The 14,396-nt window shown below is 36.8% G+C and overlaps 1 protein-coding gene across 3 annotated transcripts in view; it reads left to right on the plus strand.

Moving 5' to 3' along the window:
- Positions 1–14,396, plus strand: part of LOC138694454 (inverted formin-2-like) — a 225,762-nt gene that overhangs the window by 177,828 nt on the left and 33,538 nt on the right. The window contains exon 1 of one of the 3 annotated variants that reach the window (XM_069818181.1): positions 2,140–3,183. The exons of the other annotated variants lie outside the window; for them this stretch is intronic. Coding sequence (XP_069674282.1) covers positions 3,170–3,183 — 14 coding nt within the window. The 5' untranslated portion in view covers positions 2,140–3,169. Of the gene's footprint in view, positions 1–2,139; positions 3,184–14,396 lie in introns of those variants that run through there. 3 annotated transcript variants of the gene reach the window in all.

Raw genomic sequence — 14,396 nt, forward strand, 5'->3', positions numbered from 1 at the left:
TAGCTTTTTAATCAGTTCCGTTGTTTTTTTACTAATATGAGTCACAATATGTTATTATTTCTCAGTACCGTACTCGTCTTCTTGTTCTTCTTCTTCTTCTTCTTCTTCTTCTTCTTCTTCTTCTTCTTCTTCTTCTTCTTCTTCTTCTTCGAGCTTGAGGAACCACGCACCAATTTTAATCATTTCTGTTGTTTTATCACCAATATGAATCACATTATACCATCTTTCTCAGTAATCATCTTCTTGCACTTTGAGACTGAAGAAACTCGCACCAGTTTTAATCAGTTTCTGTTGCTAAAATGTTATGGTTTATTTAACGACGCTCGCAACTGCAGAGGTTATATCAGCGTCGCCGGATGTGCCGGAATTTTGTCCCACAGGAGTTCTTTTACATGCCAATAAGTCTACTGACATGAGCCTGTCGCATTTAAGCACATTTAAATGCCATCGACTTGGCCCGGGATCGAACCCGCAACCTTGGGCATAGAAGGCCAGCGCTATACCAACTCGCCAACCAGGTCGAGGTTTCTGTTGTTATTTTACTAATATGAGTCACAGTATCCTTTCCTTCTTAATACTCTTCGTCTTCCCCTCTGTGCCTGAGGAACCACTCAGCTTTTATAGCTCAAAATATTTAGCTGTCAAGAGTTCAGCAATACGATAAACCCAAATTTATATGTTTTCACCTATTCACAAAAGTTTACTTCCTAATACAACATAATTTTCCCATTATGTTCCCTTTGAAATCTTATATGTGAATTGTGTTGAACCTGAAAAAAGGCTAGACCTAAATGGAGCTTTAAATTGTCAAATTGGTGCTACGTTGAAACAATAAAATTAAATGAAAGACGAAGTTTCTCCAATTTAGTAACACATAAATGAAGGTTGTCATAAATATGATACCCACTTCTCCATATTATACGTTTCAGCGGAATAATTTTGTTCATCATGTTAACAATAATTATGTTTATATTTGTACGGACTCATTCACCGTCACGAAAATGTTTTCATCACTGCATACGAAAAGTATTTTTTGTAATTACAGAAAGTAACAAATCGTTGGCTTACTTTTAAAACCTCGTAACTGAATTTGAGAAAATAGTACAAACGAGCAAAATAACTTCTTTTACTTTTTGTATTGCAGCTAATAACTCTTACACATTTATTATTTATAAAATTAATGTAGAAACATTTGCACACTCACGAGGTGTTATCAGCAGACGCATTTTGAAAATACCCTACACAGATTTCGGCATTCGGTAAAACTCGGACTTGCGGAGTTTTAAAAGTAAGACGACTATATCTATCTTCATTTTTACAAATTATATATGATTGTACAATTTTTAAGTAGGTTATTTTACGACGCTTTATCAACATCTTAGGTTATTTAGCGTCTGAATGAGATGAAGGTGATAATGCCGGTGAAATGAGTCCGGGGTCCAGCACCGATAGTTGTCCAGCATTTGCTCATATTGAGTTGAGGGAAAACCCCGGAAAAAGCCTCAACCAGGTAACTTGCCCCGACCGGGAGTCTAACCCGGGCCACCTGGTTTTGCGGCCAAACGCGCTAGCCGTTACTCCACAGGTGTGGACTTGAACAATTTAAGTAGATGTAGGACTAACGACGTGGTCTAGAAATTAGTGAGCGTGCTCTGAAACTATGCTCGAGCAAAGGTTCGAATATCACTTGAGTGATTATCTGCTTTTTGTTTTTCCTCAAGTATTAGACGAATTTCAGGTAATCCCATAGCGAATCTTAGGATCCACTTCACAAAAATGGGTGGGGGGGGGGGGGAAACGAAGGGAGAGAGAAAAATGAAGATAAGGAAAGAAAAATGAAGGATGAGAGAAGGAGAGGATGAAAGGGAGAGGGAAAGGAAGGAAAAAGGAAAGGAAGGGAGGGAGAGGGAAAGGAAGAAAGAAGGAAAGGAAGGAAGGGAGAGGGAAAGGAAGGAAGAAGGAAAGGAAGAAAGGGAGAGGGAAAGGTAGGGAGGGAGAGGGAAAGGAAGGAAGGAAGGGGGAAAGGAAGGGAGGAAGAGGGAAAGCAAGGAAGGGAGGGAGGGAGAGGGAAAGGAAGGAAGGGAGAGGGAAAGAAAGAACTGGAGAAGGAAAAGAAGAGAGGAAGAGGAAGAGAAGAAGGAAGAGGGAAAAAAGGAAAGCAGAGATAAAGGAAGGGAGGAAGAGGGAAAGGAAGAGAGGGAGAGAAAACGGGAAAGAAAGGGAGGGGGAGAGAGAGAAATGAAGAAAGAGAGAGGGAAAGAAGCGTAGTAGACCGTAAAAGGTCGCAGTGCAGGATCATAGTGGCCCCTCTCGAAAATTCCATTCCATTCCAAGGGAAAGAAAGGAAGTGAGAGGGAAGAAAAGGAAGAGGAGAGTAAGAAAAAAACGGAGGTAAATAAAGGGAGCGGGTAATGGAGGGAGAGAAAGGGACGAAAGAATAATGGAAGAAAGTGACAGGGAAAGGAAGGAAGATGGATGGAAAGAAAGAAAAGGAGCAGGAAAGGAAGGAAGAAAGGAATAGAGAGAGAGAGAAAGGAAAGGATAGGAAGTAAGGGAGACAGATGCGAAGGAAGGGAAAGAAAAAGTGAGGGAAAGCGAAAACAAGGAAAAGGAAAGAAGAGGAAAAGGAAAGCAAAGGAAAGGAAAGGAATGAAAAAGGGAGTAATGAAGGATGAGAAAGGGACATTGAGAAAAAAAGATAAGGTGTAAGGACGGAAGAAAGAAAGGATGATGGTGAGAAAGGGAGGAAGGGAGAAAAGACAGGGAGGACAGGAATGAAGAAAGGGGAGAGAGAAAGTAAGAATGTGAAAGAAGGGAGAAAAGAAGGAAAGGACTAAGCAAAGAAGGAAGACTCAGATAAATGGCATGAGATAGTAGAGGAGAGAGGGGGAATATGAAGCATGGAGAAACAAATTTAAAAAAAAGAAAAGAAATGTTGTGAGAGGATAAAAAGATATGATGGGAAGGAAAGTAAGGGATACAAACTGAAAAGAAAGAGATTTGGAAAGAAAATACATACCGAGAATGATGTGAGAGATTGAAGTGTGAAGCGATAGGCTTATCTGCGGCGACCTTGCCCACTGCTTGCCGCTCGGCTGCGCACCTGGAACACAGGGAGGCCGCAGTGCGTGCGGAGACGCCGACTCGACAGCACGTGTGGAGCAGCATCATGACGGTGGGGCGGTACGTAGCAGTCAGTGTGGTGCATGTGCGTGTGACAGTGAACTGTGAAGCATAATTATTACATTCATATAGTGTGAAACGTTTCAACAAATACACAACTTGACAGGGACCAGGTATGACGACCCGGTGTTATGCGAACTCCGACATCACGGAAGTCTCACCGTTTATTCGTCTGTCAGACCAAAAATTAAAAATATGGGTTTTTGGGTAAATTCTGTCCAGGGTATAAAATCATGACAAGGAAAAATGAAAAATAAAAAGTTGACATAATTGAATAGTGCTTCAAAAGTCCACAATTCAAGTACTGCATGAATTTCTCCATACCATGTGCTTACCTTCAAGTTTCGGTCGTTTCGAAAACCATAATGAGAAATGTTCAGTGTAAGCTTGTAAAATATTTAAGAGTAGGCTCTAAGGATAGGTAGGAAGATCTTCTTAGCTTCAACATGAAAAAGTGGTGAGAATCACGTTATTTAAATAAAGAACCTACATACTTAAGTGACAGGCGACTGACTGTGCCTCGGAACCGCGAGAATGTAACTGTCCATTAAAATCTAAACAGACCTGGGCAGTATTGATTCTCTCCAACTAAATCGGAGTATTTCTATGCCTACAAAGTGTGGGAAACCTAGTAAAATTAATCTGTAGCTTCGGTGGAAGTTTAACAAAAATTAAACATGCACCTTGAATAATGAATTTAAAGAATTTCATTGCATTAATACTGAAATTATTGTGTCCAAAAGTTTAACACTGTTTTGATCTATCTTAATAAGTGTTCATCAGGTCTAGATAGTTGATTAGCAATCTTTTAACTACTCGGCTGTAAGAATATATTATTTAGTTGATAGGACCGCAGGATCTCAATATAGACTTCGGCAGTCAAATTCACTCAAAGATTTTTAGAAGACCTTAGAAGAATATTGTATGTACTTAATTTCAAATTTGGAAATACACTTTCCAGTGGTCGATAACATTTTTTTTGTCGTGAGGAGAATATGAAAAATCACAACTTATTTCTAAAATGTTCTCTTTGTGCAGAAAAAATATTTTTGGCTGAGTGGGCGAATAGGTAGGTACGTAGTTCTTTATATGATGCTAATAAAGCTAGGAACTATTTAAGTTTGATAAGATATGATGGGAATAGAAAGGGAGTGGAGTGACGGTGACAAGAGGGCTAGAGAGAACGGAACTTGCCCAGATGTCATTTTGTAGGAACACTTCGCAGAAATGTCAGGAATCGGACTTTAATTACTGTAGAATAGTAATGGCGGAATTGAATTGGCAGGCCTACTCTGAGGAAACGCTGTCCAACAGAAACTTGCAATATTTGCCGAGGATCACACCCCAGCTTAGCCAAGTTGTGGCGCCACCTTACATGGACATGTGGAGCCCGAGTAAAGTTAATATGTTATTGTTATCATTATTATTTATTTATTTTAATTTAAACTCAAGTTTGAGCATACCCAATGTTATAGAGACATTAACATATAACCTAAGCAAGCTAAGTAACTAAGTAAACTTGCTTAACTGAACAGAAATATCTTAATGAGTCCCTGACGGTTCATTTGTTACTGTACTTTTCCCTAGATTCATGTGCCGTGGGTTCAAACCACTCCAAGAATTATGAATTTTTAAGGAACCTGACATGACTTTGCAGACAGAATTTTCTGCGGACCAGCGTTTGACTTGACACATTGCAGTCGTGTTTGCAAAACGTCTCTTGAGGCTAAAGGTCTCTGACGGACAAAACAGGAAAAAAAAAGAATCTGTGGGATGCAATAGTCTCACATCTTCAAAATATGTGTGTCATACACTGAAGAAGTGCATAATATAATATTTGAGGAGGTCAGAAGCAAAGAGGTATAAGTGCACTTAAGTTATTTGTGAGAAAATGTGGTTGAAAGTACTTACGATTTCGTAAATTCCGTGAAATTTTTTATTTCAATTTTAGTGTGTGATGTAGTTAAAAAAAAAAATGTATCCCTTTACCACTAAAATTTTAAATGCTTTAGCTTGCCCTAGATGCACTTAACTCATGTTCTTAGAAATGTCACTTGTAGCCCTTTGCTTCTGACCCCCTCATATATGTTTATAATTTTAATAGGCTAGATATGATCATCATAAACTTAAGAATTTCTTAATGTCGGCTAGCTCAGTCTAACTAAATAACCAAGTTATTGGGAATTTAATAGTAATCTAAGAGAGGTCAAGTGTTTTCGTGAGATTTTTATTAATTTATAACAATAATAATCGTCACAGCTCCACCATTGTTACAATCACAGAATAACATACGAGTAGGTCAATATAGTCTAACCACAGTGTAATATATACAGTCACGAAGCTCAGTACTTACTAAATATGTAAACATAGTTGCTCACCACCAGGATCGCTACTATCGCCTCATCACAGACCCTTTCCCCAGCAGACGATAAAATGTATTGTACTTTCGATATCGTATTCTTTTGAAAAAATTAACACCTTCCTTCAACTATTGAAATATGAAATACTTAAGGTTTATATATTATTTTCATAAAGTATATATTATATTTTATAAACTCACCTTCCTGGATCTTTCGGAAGAAGGATAACTCTAACCTCTTCTTCTTACAATATTTATAGCACCACAAACGTCTCCTTGTCCCATATTATTATTCAAATTATTGTATTTTAGCCATTTACAGTTATTACAACCGACAACGAACATTTCACAGTTTACACAACTTTTCACAACGAAGCGAAATACGGCACAGTCAATGCCTTTTCGATCTAGACCAGGCCGTAATGTTTGTTTGGGTTTTCTATTTCAGTGTATGGAGCTCAGTGAAATATTATATTATAACTTTATTGCGTATCATTACTAAGTTTTATTTAGTGTAATGTGTCCATAAGTTCCGTTTACTTCTTGTTGCATAATATGTTGGAGAAATAATTACAAAACTGTGTTATTTTAATGTGAAGAGAATTTTACATGTTAACATAATCTGTTCGCATCAACATTTTAAGTTTAGAATGGAAGCTATTTTGATATTCAATAAAAACGAATTTATATTGTGATTTTAATTTAGCACATCTACCTTCCTTAATTGTAGACAGAAAATTTACCATACCACTCCTATGAAATTAGTGTACGTACGATTGTGTTACTTCGTCTCTTAGGTAGTAGATAAATACAATAATTCAGTACTCAATTGTAGTATTAAAATACAGACAAATAGAATGTGCCGGGTGTCATACATGACATTATGTTTAATTATAATATATAATTGCGAATATAGAAATATAAATTAAATATAGTAAACATAACCTATAATATCCATATGACATAACATATATAATATGTAGTGGCAGGGCATAGGAGACCACTAAAATTAGACAGAAAGGGGCAGCTGGTACACTAAATATAACCTATAATTTCAACATACCTAAATATTCGTGCGGTGCAACTGAAAATTATTGAATCGTGCATAAACGAATGTAAAAGAATTTCGCAATATTTAATCGAAATAAAGGCAGGTATTACATATACGAACAACGTAATTTTCACACCAAAAATAATATTACACCTTAACTCGCAAGGAATTATGTCTGAAGTGTCCCCTAATCATTGTTTTAAACTTTATTAATGCAATTACACTACATTTTAGAGAAATATATGTTACTCTTTATGCATTCCAATTAATTTATATGGTTAAAACGCCGCCCTTCGTAATCGGGTTAAGCGAGTCACATGGTCTGCCTTACGGGAGTGACACAGTCTATTGTTCCTAGTACTGACAGCGCTCCAAGCGGCTAGCAACTATCGCGAGAAATGCAACTCGTTGGCAAAAAATCATTCCAAACTTCGTGACTGTATATAGTAGACTGTGGTCTAACTATAACTTTGAATTGCGAGACTGCTTATCAGCAGTGTGGCGGAAAACTGCTCAAAACAACAATACAAGAATGCATCTATTGTACTCTTAGTGCGGACAGTTTTGTCAGCATTGGCAGTTTCTACGAGAAGCCTAGGGGCTGTCTTGATCTACAAGGTGTCCGATACAGTCTATAGTGTTTAATATTAGGGGAGAGTCGGGTAGTATCGGACATCGGGTAATATCGGACAGTGAGTTTCTTTCATCTACCACACGATGATAGTACCTGATTGACACGGTTACGTTTCTGTGATGTCGTATAGAGAAACGTAACCATGTCATTCAGGTACTACCATGTGGTGGTAGATGAAAGAAACGCTCTGTCCGATACTACCCGATGTCCGATACTACCCGACTCTCCCCTACAGGTTTTTGTGGTTTTGTTTATGACTAGCAGACTTTACAATGATTTATTTATTTATGGGTTAAATCTATGTTGCGCGGTTTGAAGGCTGTTTTCAGTTGTAAAATTTACAAATATAAGTTAGCTTCAATCACCTATAAATTATACCACGAACCGCCACTGGCGTAAAGTCACTTAATCATTGTCAAGTTATTTTGCTCAAAAGTGTATATGATATTAATTAAAGAAATTTAAATTTCATGTTCTTTTAGAGAAGCACTTTCATATCTAACTTCGAAGGTCGTTTAAATGTCGACCTTCAATTAAAAAGTGTCCTTTGGTAAAGATAATGTAGATAAAACATTTAGAGATAGTTAATTGCATCTCTCAAACATTTTATGTCATAAATGAATCATCTTCGTTAAAAATTTGGTGATCTCACTTGAACGCTACTACATAAATACACTGATAACATTAATTGTTAAAGGTGTAACTTGTGTAACAAAGAGACTTGACTGATAGCTGAAAAGCCGCCGTACTACTGCTTCTCAACTAAAAGTATCTTGTTACTGCAAACGATTCTATTTCAAGATCTTCTAGGAATATGCTTTTCCAGTATCCTTGAAACCAAGAAATGGTTCCTGCTTTCCTGTCTTGTTTATTTTCTCTCCCTCTACCTCTCCTTCTCCCCCTCTTCTGTTCTTTTTGTCTCTCTCGATATCTGTCCCTCCTATCGGTGTCTTTGTATTTTCATTTTAACTGTCGTGAGTTTCGTTCAAATTCAGTGTTTACCAGTTAAATTTGGAAAAAATCTCCACAGAAAATGGTCATTGAAAAATATGTCATAGTTCAACAAACTGCATAACACAGAAAATTAATTCGTAATAACCAACCCTGGGCCATGAGCTTGAAAAGGTGGAACCAAAAAGGTGTACTAGTATGGCCATCAAATTACCCATAGTTAATCTCTTTTTCCGATGTGTTTATCAGCTGTTTTGTTTATATTATTACGATTACAAATTGTTCCATGTTGTTGTGAATATTTAAAAAGTGTAGTCAAGTTCAGCAGGTGTTATTTTTTTAAATAAGCTAATATTCTGCTCGGCTCAACTGTAGAATATGTCCGTTGATATGTCCCCCTATGCTTTAACATGTGAAGGAATGCCAACATCCTTCTTGAGAAAAGAAAGAATGTGGAAATGAAATATTCAGTCCATGTCACAACCGTAACACTTTTAATAAATATACAGTGAAATTTACATTGATACAATAATCTGCTAGTACTCCTGTTACCTCCACAACCATTCTAAACCGTTTACGTATGACCGAAACCGATAGTAGCAATTGAATATTTGGCGATTGGCGGTATTTCGTGGAGGATTATGGGACATAGAAGGTGTAGTTTGACGCCATATCCATCGCACTGGTATATTTGCATGTTTGCTTGGAGTGCTCCCTCCTTTCTTTTTATCCTCTCAGGTAATAACATAAAATTCGTCAACTGTTGCATTTTCATTGCAGAACCTACAAAATTTACCCTTAGCTAGTGTCCAACCTATGTAATGAGAGCCGTTTATCTCAAATAAACAAGTTAATTAAATTGCACATAATAACATTTTATTATGTTTGCTTCCTCTAAATCCAAGGCTGCCTCTTAACAAAGCTTAACAATAATTTTTATTCACAAAATTATTTACAAATAAATTTATGAAGAGATATCAATAACAATAGTATAAGATATAATGGTCGAGATAGTTGGAATTAGCAAAAATGTTATAGGAGACAATAAACAAAATTATACAATCAATAGATAGAAAATTGTTTTCTGGTTAATGAGATTTATTTTGTATGCATTATTATGGCTTTATAGAAATAGTTTAGAAACTATCCTTACTCAGTGGCCAACCCTATACATTTCACACCTTGCAGAGAAACTCATAGGAGATATTTACGAAGAAATTAAAGATAATTTTAGAAGCTAAAAATATCTATACTGAGTATCTCAAAATTCGCGCATACGAACTACATAATATTAATCCTGGATGAAACTGGAGATGAAAATGCTCAATGTGGCAACACTGTATTTTGCAAACAAATGTTAGTTCAAACCACCTCCCGTTTTCATTTTTTATTTTATTTTATTATCTTTCTGTAATGTTGGAATTATTTATATGTTGTATTATGTTTCTTAAAAACTTCGTAATGCAGAGTGGGTCAAAAGTCAGGAACCATAGCATTACATATACACTTCAGCTTGTACTGTCTATATGATTGCTCAATTTGGTGACCCTCTTCGGCAAGACACATGTTCAGACGACATTCACAGTTCTTCAGGACACTGAGGATTGCGGCAGGCGGTATTTGCGCGGCATATTCCATTATCCTCCCTTGCAGATGGTGTAGATCAAGAATCTTAGTAGAATAAACCACTGTCTTTAGGTGACCCCATAGGTAGTAATCCATTGGTGTGAAGTCAGAGGACTTCGCGCGCCACTCAACGGGCCTCGCCGACCTATCCATCTCCCCGGAAACTGATCATCCAGCCACCGAGTACGATTAATTCATAATGTGGCGGGGCACCATCCTGCTGAAACATAATAGGGAACTCGTCGTTCTCATTCAGAACTGAGGGAAAGACACACTACTTTAAGACAATATTGTACTTCTCGGCGGTCAGGGTACATTCGGTAAAAAAAATGGACCAATGATCCTCCCACCCCATATTTCACACCACACTATTATCTTCTCCACACCCTGCATCTTGGATACATCTGTCCAATTGGGAAACAAACTTTAAGTGGTTCTTGACTTTTGACTCACTCTGTAAAACATTGTCTTGTCTTGATGAATCCTGAAGCGTGTATCTGTATGGTTCTGGATTACAGCACTATAGAGGTAGACCATTTATGTTTATGAACATTGAAGAAACTATATTAAGAACAGCGAAAGATGATCTAAGATCAGTACAGATCTCCGTGTACAAAACTTAGGCACACATACTGTATGCTGTATGACTCCGTATGGGCAGAATTTTCTCCCATAAGAGTCGTTAAAAAACAGTTAAGTTCTCATAAGTCGTATAGTCCCGTATAGCCCTAATGTCAGCACTGGTTACATTCATATAGAGTGAGCCAAAAGTCGAGAGTCATTGTTTTTATTCTGAGTTGATACATCGTTGAAGTCGGTCTGGGACACTTACACATAATTTAACGATCGGTACTTGATTCGAGTAAATTTTTTCAAAGGTCTTCTCGATGGCTGCTTTCAAGTCCTCAACGTTGTTGAAATGGTAACTTAATGACTTTGCATTATATCATATGCTTACGACTATCTCATACCGTCTTGTGAAATCAGACAAAACGTTAGTGTCAGTGTACTTAAATTTAACATTTGGAAAATTAGAGACTGTTTATTATTTCATACGTGTCAGCACGAGATGACATAACCCATCTGACAGTAGAATGCAGTTTTGAAGGAGGCCGTTGTGGGTCTTCTTACAAGCAGCTTATGGGAGATTTGTGCTGTCATAGTAACAACAACCGTAGTTCAATATTTACCGTTTGCATTTAAGTTTCAGATAGGCAATATACTGTCATACTGATACGTTAGAAAACACAAGTTTGAAAAATTTGATTTATACTCTGGACTCGCATTTCGTAGGCCGGATAGTCTTGATTGCAGTAGATTGTGTAGACCTGTAGGGAGAATAGACGGTGAGCAACGCGTGTAAGTCCATGTGTTCCAAGTTTTGTCTGGAGGCGTGAAATATGAACCTCCTTTCGTCTCAGACGCTGGCGCCACTACCGAATGACGTAATTTCCTTCCTTTCAATGTTTGTCTTTATTATAATAGTTTAATATTGTGACATCTTTGTTGATAAATAAGCACTAATGTACTCAAAACATTAACATTGTATATGAAATCATACATACTTTGTGATTTCATTTAAATATCTAACTCATATGAAGTTTATTCATTTCATTGAAATGCTATTTTATTACTATATTTGCATTTATTACATTTTTATCGCCATGATTCAAACAGCAGTTCCACTATTTCCGAATGTCTAGTTGATGGAAAATTCTAATGGAAGTGGATATAGAGTGGACTAAAAATCCAGTTTTTCTTGTGAATGGTGATGATTTGTTTGCTTAGAAACACTGTTATCCCAATTGCTTGGGCATTGAATTTTCACACCGGAGGTCCGTGTTCAAATCTCACAAACACAGAAGGTTTTATCATATTCTCGCCTCCTCTGCCATAGCTTACTCTTCATCATCTTCCTTTCATGTATCTACGAAAAAATGTTTGCTTTTGCCAGTGAGTACGACATAGTTTGCGAGAAATTATCACACCAAATCGCCAGAAAAATGCAGTAAGGCATAGAATTATCACTCCAAAAATAATTTAAAGTTTGGTCATCAGAAAATATGACTAAAATTTGACATTGGTATGTGTTTCAGTGTTATGATATAACATTTAAGAAATGGAGTTACTAATACAGCTAGCAATTTAAGGCGTCTATGAACTCAATTTGAGTTACGCAAATCTGGCTTTCAGGTAAAGCTCCCTGTTAAGCTTCACAGATTTGCATAATATATACATCACTGTAAGTACGTTAACAGATAACCACAATTCAAGTCACACAAAGTTCATGTGCACTCAAAGTTGGGTTTCTGGCGCCTTGTCAACCCACTTTAGTTGTGTGGATATAAAGGGAAAAATTAGGACGGTGTCGGGTGTAGTTCCTGGGTAGCTCAGTGGGTTCAAAATGCGCTAGGCGAAGGGTCTCAGGATCGATACCCTGCCCCGGAACAATTTTTCCCTTGAAATTATTCAATTTGAGTTATTTCCATACAATCATTAAACAATATCGATCAAATCACCGTATCACACACATCATCATATCATTTACCATTATTTATTTTAGTAGTAACTTAATGGTGGTGGTGATAGTGCCGATGTTAGTGGTATTTTATTTAACGATTTTTTTCTACTACAAAGATCATTCAGAATCAAATTCAACTTGGGAAAACAATGGCCGACAAATTTTGTCTGGAATCCTCCATCACGTGCAATAAAACTAGGTTTTCATTTCTCTCCCGGAGGAAACCATACCCTGTGAACTCCATTATTCATGGTCAGGTTTGAATCCGCTGACCTGTGATCCATGGTAACCACTAGACCACCAAGAATGACTCGTAATGTACTTAAAAGAATTGGCCTCTTCTCCCTTCCTTTTTAATTCCAATAAGAATTTGTAATTAACACCATTCATACAGTGGAGCTCTGACGGGACCCAGATCATCAAGGTATAGAAGGGAATGAAGAAGTAGACAAGCTGTTAATAAAGTAGCAAGAAGATTTCACATTTCACCAAAATCAGCCTATGGTATTAAAAATGAAATACAATGACTACAGTAAAACTATGGAGTAGGAGAGAACATTAGAAAAGATGGGCAAATATCCTGGTCAGTCTCTCGGCAAAACTCTAAGAAAATGCTCCAACAAGCTCTCAGAAAGTTTCTCTTGCTTCTGAACTGAAGAAAACTTAGAGAGAGGTTAAGGTCAATAATTACTGGGCACGATAATTTCAGGAAACTTCTATAAAATGTGGAGCTCTTTTAAGGAGATACCATTTGTAGGCGATGCAAGTAGCACATTGAAACTGCCAAAACACCTGCTGCTTGAATGTGGGCCCTTAGAGAGGAGGAGACTCAACTCTTTGGAACCTTGTCACCGAGCAGTATGAATGACCCTAGCGTCAGTGGGTTAGAACTCTAAGATAAGAGTGAAGATTCTGGAATACAGAGCTAGCACTCAATGGATTAAGGGTTAGCACAAAAAGCCCATTACCACTACTGCTACTTTTACTACTACTACTACTACTACTACTACTACTACTACTACTACTACTACTACTACTACTACTACTACTATTACTACTACTGCTGCTGCTGCTACTTTTACCTCTACTACTACTACTACTACTACTACTACTTACTACTACTTACTACTACTACTACTTTTATTATTATTACTACTACTACTACTACTACTTTTATTACTACTACTACTACTATGCTGCTATTTTTACCCTTACTACTACTATTACTACTACTACTGCTACTTTTACCTCTACTACTACTGCTCTACTTTTACTACTACTACTACTACTACTATGCTGCTACTTTTACCCTTACTACTACTACTACTACTGCTACTTTTACCTCTACTACTACTACTACTACTACTACTACTACTTTTACTACTACTACTACTACTACTACTACTTTTATTACTACTACTACTACTACTATGCTGCTACTTTTACCCTCACTACTACTACTGCTACTTTTACCTCTACTACTACTACTACTACTACTACTACTACTACTACTACTACTTACTACTACTTACTACTACTACTACTTTTATTATTATTACTACTACTACTACTACTACTTTTATTACTACTACTACTATGCTGCTATTTTTACCCTTACTACTACTATTACTACTACTACTGCTACTTTTACCTCTACTACTACTGCTCTACTTTTACTACTACTACTACTACTACTACTACTACTACTACTACTACTACTACTATGCTGCTACTTTTACCCTTACTACTACTACTACTACTACTACTACTGCTACTTTTACCTCTACTACTACTACTACTACTACTACTACTACTACTACTACTACTTTTACTACTACTACTACTACTACTACTTTTACTACTACTACTACTACTATTACTGCTGCTGCTACTTTTACTGCTACTACTACTACTACTACTACTACTACTACTACTACTACTACTACTACTACTACTGCTACTTTTACCTCTACTACTACTACTACTACTACTACTACTACTTTTACTACTACTACTACTACTACTTTTACTACTACTACTACTACTACTTTTACTACTACTACTACTACTA

The sequence above is a fragment of the Periplaneta americana genome, chromosome 2 (assembly GCF_040183065.1).
Source record: "Periplaneta americana isolate PAMFEO1 chromosome 2, P.americana_PAMFEO1_priV1, whole genome shotgun sequence".
NCBI classification, from domain to species: domain Eukaryota; kingdom Metazoa; phylum Arthropoda; class Insecta; order Blattodea; family Blattidae; genus Periplaneta; species Periplaneta americana.